General features: G+C 36.9%; 1 protein-coding gene across 4 annotated transcripts; it reads left to right on the forward strand.

Moving 5' to 3' along the window:
* The first annotated feature begins 1,498 nt into the window (after positions 1-1,498).
* Positions 1,499-20,615, forward strand: Ivns1abp (influenza virus NS1A binding protein). Of its 4 annotated transcripts, none has more exons than XM_003474872.5 (15): positions 1,499-1,687; positions 7,182-7,404; positions 8,245-8,373; positions 8,603-8,772; positions 8,896-8,971; positions 9,683-9,856; positions 10,157-10,282; positions 11,645-11,752; positions 15,484-15,613; positions 15,827-16,051; positions 16,548-16,669; positions 17,145-17,271; positions 17,350-17,481; positions 17,574-17,747; positions 19,231-20,615. In XM_003474872.5, the coding sequence occupies exons 3-15, from the start codon at positions 8,263-8,265 to the stop codon at positions 19,482-19,484; spliced, it is 1,929 nt and encodes a 642-aa protein (XP_003474920.1). In that variant the 5' UTR covers positions 1,499-1,687; positions 7,182-7,404; positions 8,245-8,262; the 3' UTR covers positions 19,485-20,615. The 4 variants fall into 4 exon arrangements, 3 of the variants coding, with proteins under 3 accessions (XP_003474920.1, XP_063096243.1, XP_023423012.1); XM_063240173.1 differs by lacking the exon at positions 1,499-1,687 and adding an exon at positions 2,373-2,395; XR_010044545.1 differs by lacking the exons at positions 15,484-15,613; positions 15,827-16,051; positions 16,548-16,669; ... (2 more) ...; positions 17,574-17,747; positions 19,231-20,615 and adding an exon at positions 10,680-10,820.
* Positions 20,616-22,513: the final 1,898 nt, after the last annotated feature.

The raw sequence follows: 22,513 nt of genomic DNA on the forward strand, positions 1-22,513 counted from the left end.
GCAAATGTCTTTAAGTCTTTTCTCCTTCAGGCATAAAAGTCATACTGACATTTTAGTTCCTGTTTTATCTTCCAGCTGAAAACAACAAAAAGGGAAGCTAGTCTCTTGGCCCCAAGGTTTTATGATAAAAAGTTGTAAAGTTCTATTGCAGCTGAAGACCCCGTTGTTATTTTTTTCCTACGCTCATAAGCATAATTAACTAATGATCAAGAATGGTAGGAACCATCGACAAAATTAGAAATGTCTACAAATTAAGCTGACTGATCAGATACAAACAAGATTAGGTCTAGACTACGTGTTTTCCACAAGTCTCCATTAATTAACAGACCATTAATCTAGAGATCTTCACCAAATTTTAAATTAGATGTAACTTCTATATATTAGATTATATTGGATATAATCTCAAATCCCCTCACCTTCAATGAAGGAAACATTCCGGACTGCCTTTCAAGTGCCACAAGCAGTTGCTGCTGGAGCCAAGTTTAAACCACGTTTGACCTCAACAGATGTGCTCCTTGGGAACAAGGTGGTGGTGTGTAGATTTAAGATCGGTTCCTTGTCTAAAAAGCCTCAGGGAGTTAGGACAGAGACCATAAATTCTGGCGGCGGATTTTCTTTTTTGCCTGAAAGAGGGTAAAACCACTAAACAACTGTCCCAGCGTTTTCGGAAGGAAAAACCAAGGGGACGTAAAGTAGAAATAAATTGGCTTTTACGGCAACGTGGGTAGTATGATGCTTCTCCAATAGTTTTTTCTAAGTTACTGAATTCGCTCACCTACACCAGGCCAAACGAGGGTTTGTTCAACTCCTCTCAAAGTGCCTCTTTCTCATTCATTGACCCCACTCCCCTCCACCCTAAAGGTAAAGACAACTGCCCAAACTACTCAGGTTCACTGCGGGCAGCTCCAGTTCAAGGCGGTTGCCTAGAAGTCAGCCTGACGCTGAGAAATCTAATCGCCTAAGCCTGATCTCTAGGACTATTATGTCCCGAAAGGTAAACTGAACAGGTAAGGGCTGCAGGAAAGTTCCAGGAAAGTCTGAAAGGGCGAAGTGAGGGTGCGGGGGGAGGAAGGGACAAGAGGGAACAAGCGCTCGATTAAAAAAAAAAAAAAAAAAAAAGAGGCGCGCGCAGCCGCAGCGACGCCTCAGTGCCGGGGATCACCTTGCGCTGACCTAGTTGGGCCGCGAAGGAAGGAGCTCCAGCCCGCGAAGAAGAAGGGCGGGGCCGGAGGTGGGCGGGCCGTCGAGGGGTGGAGACTCGCGCTGGATCTTTCTGGAGCTCACTCGTGATTCGCGGAGGGATTAGAGCCGGAAGCTGCAAGGAGGCGTTGGCGGCGGCGCACGTGGTGACGTGCGCGGCGGTGCGGGAGCGGGCGGCGGCAGTGTCTCCGGGACGCGCGCGGAGGTCGGTCGGCCGCTCGCTCGCTTGCTCGCGGGCGCTGTCTGAAGGGTTGGGCACTGATTTCCGCGTGCTGTTTCGGTGCGGCTGTGCCGGCGAGGGAGAGTTCGTGCAAGTCCTCGGTGGCGCCGCAGCCTCCGCGGACTGATTGCTTGTCCTCGCTGCTGCGTCGCTGCCCCCCTCCGCCGTCTCAAGGCGCTTTTCTTTGGGCTGATTCCCGCCTGCTTCCTCCTGCTCCCCATCGAAACTCTAGAGATGAGGTTTTCCACCTCTTCAGAGATGAAACAGGTAATGGACGAAGGAGGGAGAGACCATGGCTGTGACCCGAGATGAGGGGATGGCGCGGGCGGGGGGCCGGGAAGCTGGTAGATGGTGCGGAGCGCTGGCGCTGGCGCGCTGGGCGCTGCCATGGTTGCGACGGCAGCCGAGGGCCAGCGTGGAGGCCCGAAACCCTAATCTGAAAAGGCCAACGGCGGCGGGCGGGAGTATTGAGTGGCTTTCGCTGGAGAGGTCCGTTTTGGGGCAGGGTGCGCACGTCGGGTGGACAGACCGGAAGGGGGGCGCGGGAAGCTCCGTTCTGTCAGGAACGGACGCCTGGCATTTGGGTCTGAGAGCTACTCGGCTAACCCTGCTGAGGCCCGGCGCGTGTGGGCGCCGAGCCCGCCCCGGGTCGCGCTGGCCACGCAGGCTCGGAGGAGGGTGGTACCGAGTCCCCTACCGCTGTGGGCCGCGGGGTCCTTTGTTCCCGCTCCACGTTGCCCGCTCTTCTTGCCAAGCGCGGGGAGAAGTGGGCGGGAGGAACTTGGGAGTGGCTGTCCTGACGTGTAGGCGCTGAGTGACTGCGGGGTCGACCAATCCCAGGTGGGGGTGTGCGGTGCCGGGCTCCTAGCCGCTCGACTTGGGAAGGGGCGCCATCCGTGGGGAGGCAGGCCTGAGGATCCGCCTGGCTCAAGGGTGCTGGCCACTCTGTCCTTTACGCAGGAAATAAGTGTAAAGGTTTGCTTATTTGTATTTTTTTTGGTCTTATCACGCGTTTTGCAAAAGGTCTATGATCCTGAGCTCTTGCTAGGACGATATCAAGAAATAGACTGAAAATTAAACGTAGGGACGTTTGAACCAAAATGCTTTAGAAGTTAGATCGTTTTTTCCCAGACACATAGTAGAGAAGTGGTTTGAGACAAGTGACATTTCAGAAAGAAATCAAATGACCTGAAGGTTACGTTTTTTGTTGCCTGGTGTCCACTGATAGTGATGGAGGTCAGAATACTCTGGCATCAACTTGTTCTTTGAGTTCTCAGGCATAAGGTCTCCTATTTAACAGTAGATGTTAACTGCTGAAAGCCTAGTACTAGGCCTAACGTTCGTACTAGTGTAACGTGTACTGTCGCGGCCACTTTTTGAAATAATAGCACCAATGGTTGACTTAAGAAAAATAAAACTTCTTCCTTAAAGATGCTAAAGGAGTTTGTAAGCCTGGATGTGAGGTAAACACTGGCTTTATAATTGGATTCAGAATAGTGTTACTTAATGCCATCTAGCAAGTTGCTTGTCACAGGCCTTATACTTTGGTAGCTAGAGGTGAACTCGTTTTGACTCACCAGAGAGACCTAGAATGGGTTTTTTATTTTCTTAATTGGTGAAAGTGTTTTAATAGATATTAATTTCTTTAACTGTCGTCTTAGTTTGTAGTTCTCTTACTCTAATTCCCCAATAAAGCATTTTAGATTTCAGTCTTAGTGCATTTTTCCTGCTTGGATACTTTTTTTTAAAGGAAAAAATAAATTGCTTGGATACTTTAAATGACTATTCAATGTGGTTTTGTGGTATGTTTTTAAATTTAATTTTTTCTGTTAGAGAAATATCTTAATCATTAATATTCAGATGAAGTAACCCTGAAAAAATCATGAACTTTTTAGCAATATTGATGGTACTGTTAAGTACGGCATTTAGGAAATCTTTAAGGTTGAAGATCCACCTTATGTTGTGCTAGAGGATGTAAGTAAATTCAAGCATTATGAATGAGAAATAATTTCTGTTAGAATCACAGGAAATTGTACACATCAATTACCACCTTGTTAATGTTTCTAAACCGAACCTGAGATCGGTATTCTTAAGCTTTTAATGTCAACCTTGGTGTTCAAAAGATAGTTCAGCATTAAACTCTCTAAATCAGTTCTTTGCCTCTTTTATTCTTATTTTTCTTCATTCAGTGAGCTTTTAAACACTGTTACTCTTCTTGGATTTCTTTGTTTTTTAAGTTGATTGTGGTAATGATTCTACAACATCCTCATTAAAATATCTTAGATCTCCACTGCCTTCGTTAAGGACTAATTCTAGGTGTACAGAATTCAGTGAACTATCCTGTGTCTGTATTTTTAGTCATTCTCCTGGGTCACACCATCACCACTTTTCAGCTGTAGTAACCTATTCACTGCTTAAGTTCTTCACCTGGTCTCCTACATAACACCATTTTTTTTTTTAACATAACATCATTTAAACATTAGACTTAATGTTTAATGTCTCTTGCTTCTGCTTTCACTATTGTGTGCATCCTATAGTCTACAATCTATTGAAACCAAAATAGCTGCAGTTTCTGGAATATATGCACTGTCATTCCTTCTTTTCCCTTTTGTATAAGCTATTTTCACTGTACAGTTCCTCTTACCTTGACTGGTATGTGAAGTGTTCAAGCCTAGCAAATCGAGTTAACTCCATTTTTATAAGCATTCCATTTACCATATGTTTGGTGCCACAAATGTTTATGTTGTAATGAAAAAAATGACAAAACTATGAGATTAAAAGTGTAGAACAAGTGAGTTTGATTGAGTTTTGGTTTAGAATGATAATTGATAGTGTTTGTAGAGAAGACACTGGAGAATCATAACTTCTGGTTCTGAAAGTTGGTTGGGGACATTCTCAGCATTTGATCCCCAGCACACTGCAAAGGAAAAAGACCAATCCATTTACTTTGTCTTTGGCTACCCTCAAAAAAATTACCAAGCCTAAATATTTGGAATTTGTTTAGAGTTTTTAAGAATGCTTTGAATTTTTATTTAACTTATTTTTGTTGCTTTGATCAAACATAGGGCCTTTCATGTACTAAATTCTCTGCCGCTGAGAGCTACACCCTCCAGCCCTAAACATTTAATGTTTTATCTTACCCTTAAGGCCAGAGAAGAATTCGGGGAGTGGGACATACATGTTTATGTTTTCCACAACTTTTTTAAGGCCCGTTGAATTGTATTTTTCACTTACAGTGTCTCTGGGCTGTGGTAAGTTGTAAATTTCGGAGTATTACTGAAGTACTTTAATTGCTTAACTGTTTTTACATTGACCATGTTAAAGAATTGAAGTATATTTATCATCATATATCACATTTGACCTTAGTTTTAATTTTAAGTAGATTAATTGAAAATATACTTTAAATATGAAACAATAAGTTTTATACTCTTACCTGGCTCTGGGATGCTTGGTTTTCTGGTTTGACTTTTCAAAGAACAGTTCTCCCCATTTTTAATTCCACTAATGAACGTGCTTGAGTTTCATAGACTTACTAAGTTTTTTGACTTTTGGGAGTGGTTTAAAACTCTTTATTTGTCTAACTTTGCTTTAATGAAAATGAATGTGAACTTTCAAAATTTGCATTAGCTGAAATGTCTTCCACATGTTGACTAGCTTTTAAAATCAGTAGATATTAAAGAAAAGAGAGTATGTTAAGTCTGATATATAGAAAGTTAAGTACTAAATATAGCAAAACTACTGTGGAACTCATAACACTATTGCAGAACTTTGTATTCCAACAGTTACTCCAAAAATTTTTAATAAGATACAAATTACTATGGTAATGTTTTCTTTTCAAAATAAATTTAATATCCATTCTGTCAAATAATAAATAGATGACATTTTATTCTTGGTTAGATCAAGACATATTTGCTGTAAGTATAGAATAAAATAGGTCAACATTTAAACTGTACAAAACTTTATAGTGTTTTACCTTTTCAGATGATACACTTTTTTTAAAAAGTGGTTTTTGGTATCCAGATTTTATTAATGATAGGAAATGAAGCAGGCTCTGTAGAGCAAGTTTGGGCCAAGTGAAAGCGGGAAAAGAAGTACCCCCTGGAGCATAGTAAGGATATGCAAGAGAAAGCACAGTGGCCCAAATGATGCCTTCTAATCATATAAAAATAGGATTAGGGTTTTAAGTATATTTCATAAAACTGAAGAGTGGCCAAGTATACGTGTGGGTTGGCCAGGCCAGTGCATATGATATATAGAAGGACTTTCTTAGTTTGAGCCAGGTTTTGGCTGAAAATGGTTACAGGTTTCCTTAGAATAGTGTGTTCTGTGTATGTAGATAATACATATTTGGAAAGCATTTGTTTGTGTGGGTGTGTGCCGGGGGATGGAACTCACAACCTCACATTTGCCAAGCAGGCACGTATGCCACTAAGCTAAACCCCACCCCAAAACTAGTTTCTTAAGAAAAGCAAGATTAACTAACCTGAATAAAAATAGTAAAGCTGTTGAGATGAAAATTACATAATAGTATGATAGGATTTGGTGAGGAAATAGGCATTGGTAACAGTCCTGAGTTTGAATACTGCAGTTTCCTTGAAATGAAACCTCAGTTATGGGGAAACCAGTTAGGCCATATGGGATCCAGCTGCTATACAGACTATATATACATGTCTTACACCTTCACTGTTTATCTGTTGAATTCAAACTGAACTGGCCTTCAGTGGAGTCTTGGGGCAAATGATTATTCATCTTGGCATAACTGATAAGAGTTGTAGGTTTGATAGGTATATAAAGCAATTAAGATGATTTTAAGATGTCTATAACTATGCACGTATTTCACGTAATTTCTTAGATCAAGTTCCCTGAATTAGACAGTGATTTAATATCAGTTCAGGTGACTTTTAAAAGCGCCATGTAAATTTAACACTAATAACTGGTGATATATGAAATGGGGAGGATGGGAGGAGATTGAGTTTCTTGCAGATTTATTTTGAACTAGAATTATTTCATTTGTTTTGCATATACAAAATAGTGCAAAGCACAGACATGAGTACTTTTTTTGTTTATTTAGCTTAGTTAAACAAATTAATCTTTATATTCAAGTTTTAGGCTAATTTTGTTGGAAAGGATGGGATGAAGAATATAAAATATAAACAAGACAGAAACTTTGTCTTCATGGATTTAGAGTTAAGGAAGATAAGCAAGTAAACAAGTGGGATATAGAACAGATAAGAAGATTATATATATCTTTTAGAGATGGTTTCTGTATATGAAAAATGGTAAAATTATTTTCAGATGTAGGAATGCGGCATGCTGTGACTGTAAGTTTATCTGACAAGGTTGATTAAGGCTATTTCGGGTAGAAACTTAAAAGATACAGAGGCTGCAACATGTACGGCAAATTTTGGGAAATAGTACATGTCCATATGTTTGCTGGTTTCTTAAAACATATCTCATGTTTTTATATTATTTGAGATCTAAGAGAATATTAAAGTCAATCAGTATTTATAGTCTTTTATTCTTTAGTAAGTAATTAGTTCCTGCCCCATAGGAATTTTTAAGATCAACTAAATAGTTGACAGTTCAGTGAAAAGTGTTTCTGTATAATTGTATTTCTATTAATTATTTATGTAATATGAATATTTTTGCCATTTATTTCAAAGTCTCTTAAAGGTCAGGAATTGTTTCACATAATCTGCTCAATTTCAGTGATAGATTTTGATCATTCTAAATCTCTAACCTAAATTTTTGATTGTTACAGATTATAGTGCATCATTATCACAGAAGAAATTCATTTCTATAGCTTTTAAGGAGTTGATTACATCATTTTCAAGCCTGAGTTTTAGTACCAACATTAGAGTTTAAGATACATCTATCTTCACTTCAGCCAGCTGTCTTCATACCTTGACAAAGTGCTTCATTTCAACACTCGTTTGCCTTTGGATTTGAATCCCTAGTAATAACATTTCTCACCATCTACTAAGGTAAGTGAAAATTCAGGTCCCTGTCTTCCATTGAGATACAATGTTTTTCTGAAGATTGCTGAGTACAGTAGCAGTCTTCCATGTTTAAAAAAGTAGAGAAGGTAATAACCATTTGAAAGGTGTTTCTGTTATGTTTTTTCCTTTTGTAACTGGTATCCTATTGCTGTGGTTTGGTTTAGTTTGATTTAGTTTTGCTCCCTCTACTCCTTTCTGGGCAGCGAACCCAGAATCTTTATACTGAACTGTACCTCTTGTTAAGTTGCCCAGGCTGGCTTTGAGCTTGAAATAACCTATAATATTTGTGAAATCATTTGGCAGATACAGTGCCAAAACTTAATCAGACTTTTAAGTGTGTATTTTTGGCAAGGAAGAAAGATTTCAAATATAGTTTTCCATGTTTAAATGTTGGTTTTACATACTTTTGAGGAATAGAGTCAAATGAAGGATCCGATAAGGAAATTGAAAACATACAGGTTTAGGATATGTATTACAGTTTCCTCATTTGTGAATTAAAGGAATGACACTAGCCCAGATCTAAGGAAATAAATGTGTGCATGATGGCTACCTCATATTCTTCCAGGTTTTTTAGATTTCTCATTACACGTCACAGTGAATGTGCACTAGGCATGGAAACATGGTTCATGTTGTTGAAGTAGTCACCATTGTATGAATCCTTGCAGATACGTGGGCGTTGCACCAATGTTGCTTTAGCCAAATTTTTGATAAAATTTTTGCATTACTGGTAGGGTAGATTGTGAAAATAAAGATATGTTTCTCTTCATAATTTTAAAAACTACTATTTACAAGTAAAATAAACTCAGCTTTTTTTCTGTTGTGCAGCCAAATTTATAAGGAAAAATGATTCCCAACGGATATTTGATGTTTGAAGATGAAAATTTTATTGAGTCTTCTGTTGCCAAATTAAATGCCTTGAGGAAAAGTGGCCAGTTCTGTGATGTTCGACTTCAGGTACTTAAAATTTGATTAGAAACTTACAGAATTGATCTTTCATTACTAAAAAAATCAGTTGCTAAAAGTTGCAAGTTCTTAGATTTCCCCCTCTACCACCACTATAGACATTTAATGAAAGAGCTTTTCTAGAGAATCCTTTATCTAGAAGTTTATGGTAGAAGAGGCTGTTGCAGTACAGAACTATGTGGTTAGCAATACTTGTGATTGTATTTTTTTATAATTTCAGGTCTGTGGCCATGAGATGTTGGCACACAGAGCTGTACTGGCTTGCTGCAGTCCATATTTATTTGAAATCTTCAATAATGATAGTGATCCTCATGGAGTTTCTCATGTTAAATTCGATGATCTCAATCCAGAAGCTGTTGAAGTCTTGTTGAATTATGCCTATACTGCACAGTAAGTACTTTAAAATAAACCGTATAATTAGGGAATAACATAAAGTTGTACATCTTCCTTTTATTTAAATTAAGTGTCTGTATTTTAAGGTCTTGGTAATAAAAATAAATTTTTGTTTGGTAGGTTGAAAGCTGATAAGGAATTAGTGAAAGATGTTTATTCTGCAGCCAAAAAGCTGAAGATGGACCGAGTCAAGCAGGTATGGTATCAAAAGTAATATGAAAAAAGTACCATTTTTAAGGAAGTTTGTGTGATCAGAATACAGAAGTCCCAAAATACTTAGTCCTAAGGAGTTGAAAAGGCATTTAGTTTTCTGATGCTGGTTGCCTATTTTACAGAATTTTATTGCAACATAGCCATGTGCATCATATTTACATTAGCTGTATGACTGCTTTCCAGCTACAGTGACAGTAGTGTGACAATCTGGCCTTCCTTCTAGTGCCATATTCCTTCACAAAAATCCCTCTGTGATTCATAGCACATACTCCTGAGTTCCATTCCAGGTTCTCCATAAAGTTATTTTTGCAAAATTGTTTCTCACTTGTTTTACCTTTTGCTCAGCCAAACCAGATTGGCAGTGTCTGTCTTCCTTCTCTGGTCTATATTCAACATCAGTGTTGTCTTTTCTATGGAGTCCAGTTTGAATATTGCCTTTCATGAAGCCTAACCTAATATTTTGGTTGAAAATATTTGTCCAAACCTATATAGTATGTCATTTTGTCACATATCTGTAACAACTTACTTGGTTGGCATTCTTTGATGTTTGTCAATTGTACGTATTGTTTCTGCTGTTAAATCTGTTGTATAGTCTGATTTTTTTTTGTTTTATCTTTATAGTTTCACATAGAACTATTACATTTTGTTGGATAAAATATATGTAATTGTTGGCACTAATATGTTTCTTCCTAAGGTTTGTGGTGACTATTTACTGTCTAGAATGGATGTTACCAGCTGTATTTCTTACCGAAACTTTGCAAGTTGTATGGGAGATGCCCGTTTGTTGAATAAGGTTGACTCCTATATTCAGGAACATTTGTTACAAATTTCAGAAGAGGAAGAATTCCTCAAGCTTCCACGACTAAAGGTAAGGAGTACAGCATATAAATGGATTTTATACTACCTAGTTCCAGCACAGAGTCTTCATCCATGGATTAAACAAGTAAGTAATGTTCACAAAATTAATACATCATTGTTACTAGCAGTGTAATGGATGCATACCAGTTTGTTTACTTCTCTGTTTTTGATTACTGGCTTATCTCATACATTATGTAAATGTGTGGAATACAGTTTGGCATCTGTGCAGCTTTATTGTGAAACTGAGAATTAAGCCAAGAACTTGAATTTCATTACTGATTTATGTCTCACTGTTTCTTCCTAACCCTAGTTGGAGGTAATGCTTGAAGATAATGTTTGCTTACCCAGCAATGGCAAATTGTATACAAAGGTAATCAACTGGGTACAACGTAGCATCTGGGAGAATGGAGACAGCCTGGAAGAGCTGATGGAAGAGGTTAGTTTTAAAGTAAATGGGACTCAACAATTCTTAAATATTATTTTGTTGTAACATGAAGGATTCCCTTTCACTTTTATTTTATAACCATGACCCTAAAGAATTTAAATTTTGCTATAGGTACCCCTAAGCTGAGAAACAGGGGGGGTGTCCAGGTGAGCTGAATGAACTGTTCAGTTTGGTCTTCTGCTTTTCTTTTTTTTTATTTTTTTATTTCTTTGCTTATAATGTGCTGTTAACCTTCTTTAAAGTAGCATGTAATTTGCTTTAGAAATGGGAGATGGTACTGAAATTTTCTGTAGATTCTTAATTTTTCTTCACAGGTTTTTACTTTAAATTTGACAAGTAGGTAAAGCTTCTAATGGTTGTTCCTCCCCATTGGTTTATCTCCCCATAGGTTTATTAACAAAACTAGGATACCCAAGACTGAAGAAACAAGAAGAAACCTCAAGTGTATTGACACGTAAAGAAGCAGCAGTCCTGCCCCAGTTCTCCTAAGAAAAATCCGCTGTGGGCAGAGAACGATGATGATTTAATGGTGTTTACTCCTTACAGGATTCTTCTCTTGAAAGCTTTGTGTTTTTCAATGGTGTTGTTCATGCATACAGTCAGTCAGTTAACTTGGGCTACTTTTAGAAAATATACATGAAAAAATATTGATAACCAAATAGTGGGAATTAAAAATATGCAGATGCAGCAGTGGCGTAGCCTTGAGTTCATTACTCTGTACTTAATGCCTTTCAGAATCGCTAAAGGCTTTCCAGATCTGTTAGGCATATAAAAACACTGACATCATTATGTTTTAAAAAGACTAACAGATTTTATGTTTTGTGATTTCCCACTTGAAAATCAGATGCATTAGCTATGTATTTGCATCTGTGAAGGAAGATAACTACCGCTTGCTTGAGTTTTTGCATTTGTTTTTCCTGATACTGTCTGCAGGAGAGAAGTATGTTAATGCAAATCAGACCATTTATCTTCAAAGAGTGTATACTATTCAGTATTTCATTGTAAATATCTGTATTTTTAAGTGTATATATTTTGTACTAGTGCTTTTTTTTTCTTAATGTTACATATTTGAAGCTATGAAAAGATGAAGATTTCTTTCAAGCCAGTCAAGCCAAGGATTCTTCAGCCAGTATTAGAATGTTTTGTAGTTGATTTGGGCTTTTTTGGTTTTGCTTTTTAAATTTTTACCACCATGACATGTATTTTTCTTTACTTTGTGATCCTGCCACAGTAAGATGTCAAGAAGCTCAAGAAGCACACTGGAGGTTACCTTGAGGCCTTTGTGTGATCTGCATACTAGTGGAGTAGCCGTGGTAACAGTAGCCACATGGGTGTTCTGTTGCTGTTTTTCAGGTTCAAACCTTGTACTACTCAGCTGATCACAAGCTGCTTGATGGGAACCTACTAGATGGACAGGCTGAGGTGTTTGGCAGTGATGATGACCACATTCAGTTTGTGCAGGTACACATTGCAGTCGGAGGTAACCTCAGGTTAAAATTTGACTGGAAAGTTTTACAGCATACTTAAATTTTCCTTTAATAAAGGAAAGTGGATGAATTTCTTTGGTATGACTGGACAGAAACATTTTTGGGAGAAAACAAGCAGATCTTAGAATTACTAGTATTTTGCCACATGAAAAGAAGTTAGCAAGTTAGAAAACTCCATGTAGATTTTTTTCCTCATAAGTTAGTATTTACAAGTCATAAGAGAAACAAACCGTATGATGAGCTAATCTAGAAATTGTCATTTTGGTTGGATATGAAAATTTTAGATATTTGCAATAGTCGTGACTGAAAGACCCAGTTTAGAAAAGTACAAGACTCTTTACATTGTTGACGGCTATGAAAGAAATTTTGGTTGTTTCTTTAACACTAAACTCTCATTATTTGAAACTAGAAATGGTGTAGTTAATATGGACTATACATTGTAAACTTAGTGGTCAATCATGTTGCAACTTGATTTAGATGTTTCTTGAACAAAATGAATTAAAACAGTTCCATTGTGTTGATTGAGTTACTTTGCCTTTTACAAATTTCAGTCTGATTTTTCTCTGTATTTACTGAGTAAAGACACACTTATTCAGACACATTTTTCAGCAAATAGAGAACAAATATCTCAGCTATAAACTATATGGACAAATAGCATACAGAAAAGTACGTAAGTCTCTTGTTATTTTTCAGTGCTGGGATCAAACCCAGAGCCTGACACATGCTAGACACGTGCTCTACTGCTGAACCACATCCCAAGTGCCACACATTTTAAATGTCATCTAGTGAGCCAAACACGATAAATACTATCTGTATGAAGAAGAAAATTCTGGAAGCCTTCTTACCCTTTCCTTAATCACTGTCCAAAAGAAGCCATTCTCCTAACTTCAGGCACAATAGTTTAGTGTGAATATGTTTGAAATTTATATAAATGAGGTCTTAGTATGTGTTATTTTTATTTGTCCTTTAGCGCAACTTTCTATTTTCAAAGTAGTCTGAGTTGATCTAGATTAAGGAATGTTTCCCTTTTGAAAATTATGAGATAAATGGCAAACTCAGTGGTAACTTTCATGTTGGTGTTAACGGGTAGTAACTTTTTGTTGTCCTGAGGTACTGGTGGCTAAATACAAGGAATTTTGGGGTTTGAATTAGTTGAGAGCTTTGGTTATGTTTGAATATTTAGAGTTTTTATTAACTATACACATTTGAAGTTAACATTTTTAAAAGTACTTTTCAACAAGCAGATTGAATGCCCAGTAAATAGCAGGCCACATGTTCATTATGGGAATACGAATGTGCAAGAAATAGTTTCTGCTTGCTGAACAAACAATACAGACTTATAAGAGATATCTACAAAATATGCCTAAAATGAAAGGCATATTAGAGAAAAGGGACAACATTTGAGCAGTCTTAGGTTTTAGAAGAGTTTACATAATAGAGGTAGATACGTTAGTTAATGAATAATACCTGTGCTGCTCTTGCAGTAGGAGGTTGTGAGTCTGGGGGAATAGCTAAATGCTACCTGAATGTGGCTCATATGTTATCCTGTAGACACTAAGACGAATTTAGATGATAAAAGACATATTTCACAAACTTTGTGGAAAACTGGGCAGTGTGAAAATATTTGGTAAATTATTTCTGTTCATCAAAGATTCATACATTTATTGATCATATTATAAACAAACTTTAGGGTGGCAGTCTCTGGACTATAAAATCTGAAGTGATTTATATTAACTTTGCAAAATTGTTGCCTTTGACTTTTTTTTATCACCTAGCATGAAGGGTAGATTAAGTTTGTGAGACCAATTTGTAGACTTTCAAGTACTAGTGTAGGCTTAAACAAATTATGAGGGCTTGATTTAAAGACATGGAGGAGAAAGGATACATTCCTCACCTGTTTTTATAAGTAGATTAATGTACAGAGGTCAAGTTAGTAGATCTTCCTGATTATTTAGGGAGGTTTGGTGGAGGGGAAACTGAGAATGAATGAGACTGAGTAGGCTATGAGTAAAGATGGAGTAGAAAGGATGAAAGCTATGTGTTAGGCTTCAGGAATACAAAAAGAGATTGAGAAGAACCATTAGAAAGCAGCACAGTCTTAATTGTTTTGTACAAGCTAAGACAGGAATAGAACGTTTGAAGATAGAATAATACAAACTGTCAATTCCTCTGAGAGATCATGTAGGAATAGAGGTCATATGTACAAAGGAGTTACTTGGCATTTCTCTGTTAAGCCTATTTTCACTGACATTGTTCAGTGTTCTCAGGTACAGTCTATACATTAAAACATAAAATCTCTTAGGCTATTATAAATAGTAAACACTATTTGAACTCTCTCCTTAAGGATAGGATAAGGTTTTGTGAAATGTGTAATTCCTAATGTTAAATGAGGTTGAGTAGCACTAATCTTATTTTACTCCTAATACTTTCATACTATGACTCAGTCTGTCATACTCTTACTGGGTTGGATTGAAAGAAATGATGTGAATAAAGTGCCCAGTAATACTTGGATGATACTTAAATAGAATTTAATGATAACTACCAATATGGTAGGCTCCCTGCCTTTTCTCAGAATGACCCTTTTTGCTGAGTGTCCTATCCCTAAATTTGATGGGGCCTTTTTCCTTGATAATTTCAAATAGCTATCAAAATCTTTTTCTCTGTTGTTCCATGCCTTTTTGTTTCCACTAGCAACCAAAATTTCCATTAGAAATCTTATTTATGCATTGGTCTGGCCTTGGGGACCAAACTAGGTGAGCAGAGTTGGCCAGTATGGGAGATGGCAAAGTGTGCGTTTGTTTGGCACTTTCCCAGGGTAATCTAAGTGCTCTTCCAGTTCCATATGATCATACCCCTTAGAAGTATCAAAGGCTAATAAAATTGGACAAAGCTATGAGAGAAAATTCAGACATGATTCTACACATTCTTCAGAACATGGTTCATAGAATCATTTGAGTTTTCATAGAATCATTTGAAAATTGGCATCTTTACCCATTTGTTTCTGTTCCTTAATATTCTTTTGTGAATATTTTTTCTTTTAGTATTTCATTTTGATTGCTAATATTTATTTTGTATTTTGATGTAGCTTTGTCTAGCAAACCAACTTAATACTTAGACGACAACCCTAAAGAAATTATACGTGGTATTTCTTGTGATTGCCACTTTCTTTTTCCTGTAAAGTAACTTTCAGAGAATGAATGAGTTTGTGTGTGCTTACATTTTGCCATCGTTGTATGAAGGGTACCATGGTATAACATAGTTGGTAGGTTTGATAGTCTTTTGGAGATAGTGAGTTAAATGTATTCAGTTAACTCATGCCATTTAAAATTTATAACATCTTTTGGGAAAATTCTGTACTTGATAAAAAAATTTATGTGTTTACATGGATTATTTTTCCTTCTCCCTACCTCCTTACTAAGGTATTATTCTAATACTTTATCTGAAGCAGGGTCTCTGAATTGTTTAAATTGGGGTTTTTTTGATAGGGCTAGGTGTGTAGGTATAGTCGTTGCATTATTCAGTGGAGACAGAAGTGTGCTATAGTTTGTGTCAGTTGAAAAGGTGTTGGTCTGTATTGAATGTAGTTGCTGTGTCATACATAGGTGGAAGATAGTATTTTGGCAGTGTTGTAGAATAGCTCAGGAACAAAGGTACATCAGCTATAGTATTTGGCTAGGTTTCTGTAGCTGCCTTTTGATTTTGCAGAAAAAGCCACCACGTGAGAATGGCCATAAGCAGATAAGTAGCAGTTCCACTGGATGTCTCTCTTCTCCAAATGCTACAGTACAAAGCCCTAAACATGAGTGGAAAATCATTGCTTCAGAAAAAACTTCAAGTAAGTATATGACACGAGCCAGGTTTGTCTTCAATTTAGCTGTGTTAGAGGAGTATTGTCAATTTAACATTTTAAATTGACTAAGAAAAAAAAGTAGTTAAATTTTGAAAACAGCAGAGTATTCCAGTCTAGGATCTGGAGACTTTGGAGCCCAGCTCAGGATCACAGCAAAAGTAATTTTGCATTTTAAACACGGAACTTTTGTATTTACAGATAATACTTACTTGTGCCTGGCTGTGCTGGATGGTATATTCTGTGTAATATTCCTTCATGGGAGAAACAGTCCACAGAGCTCACCAACAAGCACTCCAAAACTAGTCAAGAGTTTAAGTTTTGAGATGCAACCAGATGACCTAATAGAAAAGCCCATGTCTCCTATGCAGTATGCACGATCTGGTCTGGGGACAGCAGAGATGAATGGCAAGCTCATAGCTGCAGGTAAGAACAGAAGTAATTAAAGCCATAAATGGTTACTAATGCTTGCCTGTGGCATGCTGCTTCTGGGGAGCAGGCTTAATAAGCTTTCTTCTGTGCATTCTAAAAAGACTGATAAATGAAAAGTAGATTATTGACAACTCTCAGTCAGTCTGCTTTGAGTTTCTTTTTTTCCTCTTTTGGATGACTGGTAGTCAGCCTCAGGATATCACACATGCTAGGTAAATACTCTGAGCAATAACCCCAGCAGCCAGTTTCTAGTTTTAAAAACTATAGAGTAAGTTTGTTTCTCCTAATTTTCAAGCCACAAGTAAGCAATTCATTCACAGTGATGTTATTTTTCACTTTTACAAGCATTTTGTTAAAATTTAGGACCCAATTAATGGGTCCTCAAGATTTCTGGTACTTTTCCTTATTGTATACCATTCTGGATCAGAAACACTGGGCCAGTTAAATATTTTGAATAAATTTTTGGAAAAAATTATTTTTTATTTTCCAGGTGGCTATAACCGAGAAGAATGTCTTCGAACAGTTGAATGCTATGATCCACGTACAGACCATTGGTCCTTTCTTGCTCCCATGAGAACACCAAGGGCCCGATTTCAAATGGCTGTACTGATGGTAAGCAAACTGTATTGCAGATACAACCTGTATGTCTTAGTTACTTTCCTTGTCTCTTGGACAAAATAAAGGTTTATTTTGACTCACACGTTTGTAGAAGTTTCAGTCCATAGTTGGCTGACTCTGAAGTGACATGACAGGGAGAAACTGCTTTGTGTCATGTTGGCTGCGAAGCACAGTAAAGGGAGGAGCAAGGAAGGGGGGAGACACCTTCAGAAGCCATACCCTGAGTAGCCCACATCCTCCAATCAGGTTCTACCTCCCAATATTACATCTGCTCAAGCCTCACTGGTAGACTCATCCACTGATAAGTATAGTGTCCCCATGATCCAATCATCACCTCCCAAAACCCCCATCTGTGAGCCTCTGAAGCTTGGTGGGAAGGGGAATCTAGATACAGGCCATAACACAACATTTAGTTTTATTCCTCCTAACTTCAGCATGATGAAAAGTCTCATCTCACTTTGGATTATAGGGCCAGCTCTATGTGGTAGGTGGATCAAATGGCCACTCAGATGACTTGAGCTGTGGAGAGATGTATGATCCAAACATTGATGACTGGATTCCTATTCCAGAGTTGAGAACTAACCGTTGTAATGCAGGTAATCATAATTTATAAGATAGCCAGTATCTAAATGATTACATTATCAATATATAACAATATTTTATACTTAATGTAGGAGTGTGTGCTCTCAGTGGTAAATTATACATTGTTGGTGGCTCTGATCCATATGGCCAGAAAGGACTGAAAAATTGTGATGTATTTGATCCTGTAACAAAGTCATGGACAAGCTGTGCTCCTCTTAACATTCGTAAGTTTTATTTTTTAACCTGTCAGTGTTATGTATAGCACACACAGTTTTGGTAGCTGTTGTAATAATCTTGGTTTACCTTAATTCTGTAGGTAGACATCAGTCTGCAGTTTGTGAGCTTGGTGGTTATTTGTACATAATCGGAGGTGCAGAGTCTTGGAATTGTTTGAACACAGTAGAACGTTATAATCCTGAAAATAACACCTGGAGTTTAATTGCACCCATGAATGTGGCTAGGCGAGGAGCTGGAGTAGCTGTTCTTGATGGTAAGTGTTGGGATATAGAGAGGTGAAAGGCAAATAGTGGCAAGAGTGCTAAAATTCCAAGGAAATTGAATGATAGTAACTGCCCTTATATGATTAAGAATTTAGAAGCAGTCATCCCTTTTAGAATGGTAAAGAATTTTATTTCAAAATAAAGTTAATATAAATCTTTTGGGTTTTCCATTGTCTTATTCCATACCTAATTGGAAATTAGAGCTCTCTTATATTTTAATATCTAAAATATTTAGTTCTGTTTTATGTAGATACAGCCTTTCATATCTATTTTATTGATTTATTTACTGTGTAATTATGTAATTCTAGTAGTTTAGTTAACCATTTGTTAGAAAAAAGGTAAATCTTAGTAGGTTTAGCAACTGGTAAAAGCTTAAGTAACCTACTGGTTTTGAAGCTTGTGTCATGGTCTTTTCAGATTAGTGCAGATGAGTGATGGTCAGATGAAAAAGTAATGAATTTGAGAATCAGTCATAAAATTTTTTTCTAAACTACCTGAATGTGGTGGGACACACCTGTAATCTCAACTGCTAAGCTGATAAGTTGACAGGAGGGTCACAAGTTTAAGATCATCCCAGGCAATCTAACAACCTTGTCTCAAAATAAAAAGGACTGGGGATTAAAGCTCAGTGGTAGAATACTTGTTTAGAATGTGAAAGACTCTGGATTCAATGTCCAGTTTAAAGAAATTTTTTTCAAGTCAGAATGTTTTATGGATTTTGGTTGAAAATAGTGTAACCGTTAAAACTGTATATTTGAAAATTGTCAGAACTTTCCAAAGAAATTGTTATACCAACATTTTTAAACCAATGGAAACCTGTAGAGTTTCAGTTAGCTGAAATCAGCTTATTATTTCTGTGTACTGGATTAATACTCAGGTTCCAGTGTAAAGATGTATTCCAGATTACCACATACTAGCTTTATCTTTAGGTTAGTTGCTCAACTTCTTGTGCCTTGTTTCATTATTTATGAACGAGTATAAGTAGTAACTTCTGCAAGAATTGTTGAGAAATTTTTCACTGCGGCTGCTGCCCCCCCACCCAAGTTATCAAAATTCTACAGAGAAATGGATTGTATTCATTTTAATGGTTTTTATATTTCTAGGTTCTACAGTTCTTATAAATTAGGCAATAAATAATTGCTGACAGAATGAACAGGCATTTCTACAGAGATTGAACTCATGACCTTGTGTTTGCCAGGCAGGCACTGTGCCTGAGCTACATCCTTGGCTTGCTTTTTGTTTTTTTGGTCTTGGCAGTACAGACTGGCTATGAACTCATGTAGTTCAGGTGGGCCTCAAACTCACAGTGATCCTCCTGTTTCAGCCTCCCAAATGCTGGGATTATAGGCATATACCACCAAGCCCAGCCAGTGTGACATCTCTACTTTAAAAATATGATTTTTTTGTTGTTGTTGTTGTTTTCCTTTGTTTTTAGAAAGACAGACCATTTACCTTGTCTCATTTCTTTTTTAGGAAAACTGTTTGTAGGCGGTGGCTTTGATGGCTCTCATGCTATCAGTTGTGTGGAGATGTATGATCCAAATAGAAATGAATGGAAGATGATGGGAAATATGACTTCACCAAGGAGCAATGCTGGGATTGCAACTGTGGGGAACACCATTTATGCAGTGGGAGGATTTGATGGCAATGAATTTCTGAATACCGTGGAAGTCTATAACCTAGAGTCAAATGAGTGGAGCCCCTATACAAAGATTTTCCAGTTTTAACAAGTTTATAACCCTCTCAAACTAACAGGCTTAGTGATGTAATTGTGTTTAGTAGAGGTACACTTGTGAATAAGGAGGGTGGGTGGGTATAGATGTTGCTAACAGCAACACGGAGCTTTTGCATATTGCATATTAAACATTCTGTACATACATTTTGTGTTTGGAAAGGAATGCAAAGATGAAGGTCTGTTTTGTGTATTTTTAAGATTTCTTTGGTTATTTTACTTTTTGGAAGTTGATATTGTAAAAGAATAAACAGAATTGATTGGGCATATCATTTCAAGAATTCCCTCTCCTCTGCATTTGTTTTGCCAATTTGCACAATAAATAGCTCTTCCCTCAAATACGTTATGGGGCAAGAGGGTAGGGTTAAAAGATATAGGCAGTTGGGTTTTTTAAGGGCCCTTTTTCAATAACTGGAACACTCTATAACAAAAGATACTTATTTAAATAGATGACAATGACTATTTTTGTTTTTATTAAAAGCTGACATGCCTACCAATATTTAATCTTTTATGATTGCCTTTTTATAACTTTTTATAGTCTCAGCAGAGTGCTTTATCTGTTGAAGTAAAATATGGCAGATTGAGTTTACTAAAGAGTGGCAGTCCTAAAGGATGCAGAGAGTAGAGTGCTTCCTTTAAAAGTTCATATTGCAAACTTGTTAGCATTTGCCTCAGCGTTACTATTTATTATTTTGAATCCAGTAATGATGTTTATTTGAATGGAGTTGCTGAACACTAACATAGCAATGATTTTTGGCATTTGAAACCCTGGTTTGAAAACATTGTGACTTGAGGGTATAGTTTATTTAGCTTTTAATATAATATCATTTAGTAACAATGATGTACTTTATTCTCTGAATACTTTCCATTTTTATTTATCATTGTAAAACAATTCTAAATGAAAGCCCTCTATTGAAAAAGTTACTTTAAATTGTATTGGGTTTGTGAATACAACAGCCTTTATCTGAATTATGTTTTTGTTCAGTTTTTCTATTCATGGGGGTAAATACTGGTTGGGATGACTTGATGTCTTATGTGTAGTTACACACCTAACTTATGGTGCCAAAACTAACATATCCTAATGCTTGCTGCAAATGCAAACACATTAAAGGTACTTTGCGGAAAATCCTTGCACCATGGAATTCATATTGAAATGTTGTTTGTGTATTCATTCATTACTCGAATCTTGGTTAAGATACTTATTGGTAAGAATTACCTTAAGGTGTTTGTGGAAATACCTAGCAAATTGTACCTAAAATAGGAGAAAGTTATTTTTTCACAGATCAAGCACATAGAAACCTAATGAATCACTTGGGATGAGATGACCATTCATTGGTTAAACAGAAAAAATTAGATATTTTCTTCAAATACTTTGGTAGTCAGGTATCTTACCACCTTATTTCTATATGTTTCACAAAGGACCACCAAGAGCGGAAATCTCTTTAACTTTGTTAAAGTGATTAATCATCTGTATCTGATTTGATTCCACACTTAAACTAGCAGGTCAGCAGACTTGAATTTGCCTAATATGATGACTATTCTTTATGTGGCTCTGTGTATATTCTATTCAAGGAAATAAAGTTTTAGTTGAGGATACAGCACTAAAATCCTTGAACTTCTCATTTGTAAGTGACATGCACCATGCAGACAATGTGTAGGAATACTTTGTGCCGGCGTTTTCTTCCATTACCATTAATGGCAAATGGAGTTTGGCGGGTAAAAAGCATGTTTTTAACAAAGCTTCATGAACGTACATTTCCATACAGGAGAAAAAACTGGCCAAATACTGTTTATCCATGTCCAAAAGTTACCTTTCCTTCAGGGAAAAAGAAAATGGGATAGTTTCAGCATAACTTAAAAATTGTAGATTATTTGGTTTTGCTTTTTACGATGAATTTCAGAATAGTTTCACATTTGACAACTTGGAATAGTCAGTAAAACATACCAGACTTTCTAACATGTTAGCAAAACTTGTGCCTTTTAATTAACCAAACACTGGCTGTATTCGTGTATTGGCATTTGCCATTACTCAAAATACTTTAGTTCACTATATAACAATCATCGTGGGGGTGGGGATCCTGAATTTGGAGATAGATTGCTTAATCAACAAACCCTTTAAAGGAGAAAACCCCAAAGAAATACTGGTAACTGTTAAATGCTTGGTAAGACTAAACCATAAATTTGGTCTTTTTGAGCTCAGTGCCTGTAGGTTAAAAGAGTAACTGCTATAAAATAGAAATAAGCCTTCATAATAAAAGAAGTTTTCTCAAGAGTCTAAATGATAGAATAACAAGCAATAGTAAGAAACAAGCTCAGTCATTAAGCTATGTGTTTGAGAGGTTAATAGCTTATGGAAATAGAGAAACAAAAAGGGGATGTGTTTTAAGATGCTTATGTGGAGTGAGCAAACAGTATTTAATAAAATTTTAGCCTAGAAAATCAGGGCACACAATACTTTTAGCATTGAAACTTTTAAAAGAATTGATTTCTTACATTAAAATTTGACATTTATCAAATTAACCTAGTCACCCAGTAGTTTAGAAAGCCAGCTGTCTACTAAAATTGCTCCCAAATCCTGACAGTTTATCTTGTGTATTAAAGCAAGTATTTTGTTTCTCAACAAATTACAGACTAACCCTTGCTGGATATGGTGGTATATGCCTGTAATATCAGCCATCAGGAGGCTGAGACAGGATTGAGCATTGTCATGCATTCTGAAGTACATAGAACCCAGGCTTTTTTTTAAAAGATACTAAGCCTTTATATATGCTTGAAAAAAGTATGAGGAAAGACTTGTATTTTCAGTTTGGAAAACTCAGGCATGATACCGTGTCTATACCTCTATGACCAGTTATTGGAAGGCTTGAGGCAAAGGAAGTTCAAGGCCACCCTGGGCAATTTAGCCAGACCTTGCCTTGACATCTAAAAACTAAAAGATAGTTCAGTGGTAGGATACTTCACCTAGCATGCATAACTTTTTTTTAAGTTTAACCCTCATTACTACAAAAACAGTAAAATGAGCTC

This window comes from Cavia porcellus, unplaced genomic scaffold (genome assembly GCF_034190915.1).
Source record: "Cavia porcellus strain 051 isolate PalLab524CR breed Dunkin Hartley unplaced genomic scaffold, mCavPor4.1 scaffold_29, whole genome shotgun sequence".
In the NCBI taxonomy this organism is placed as follows: Eukaryota; Metazoa; Chordata; class Mammalia; order Rodentia; family Caviidae; genus Cavia; species Cavia porcellus.

What these genes read in the sequence shown, in the direction of transcription:
- Ivns1abp (XM_003474872.5), top strand. Translation starts at nt 8,263, where the DNA reads ATGATTCCCAACGGATATTTGATGTTTGAAGATGAAAATTTTATTGAG. An exon ending in TGGAAGAGCTGATGGAAGAG is followed by an intron (nt 10,283 to 11,644) that starts GTTAGTTTTAAA and finishes GCTGTTTTTCAG; the next exon opens with GTTCAAACCTTGTACTACTC. An exon ending in TGGCAAGCTCATAGCTGCAG is followed by an intron (nt 16,052 to 16,547) that starts GTAAGAACAGAA and finishes TTTATTTTCCAG; the next exon opens with GTGGCTATAACCGAGAAGAA.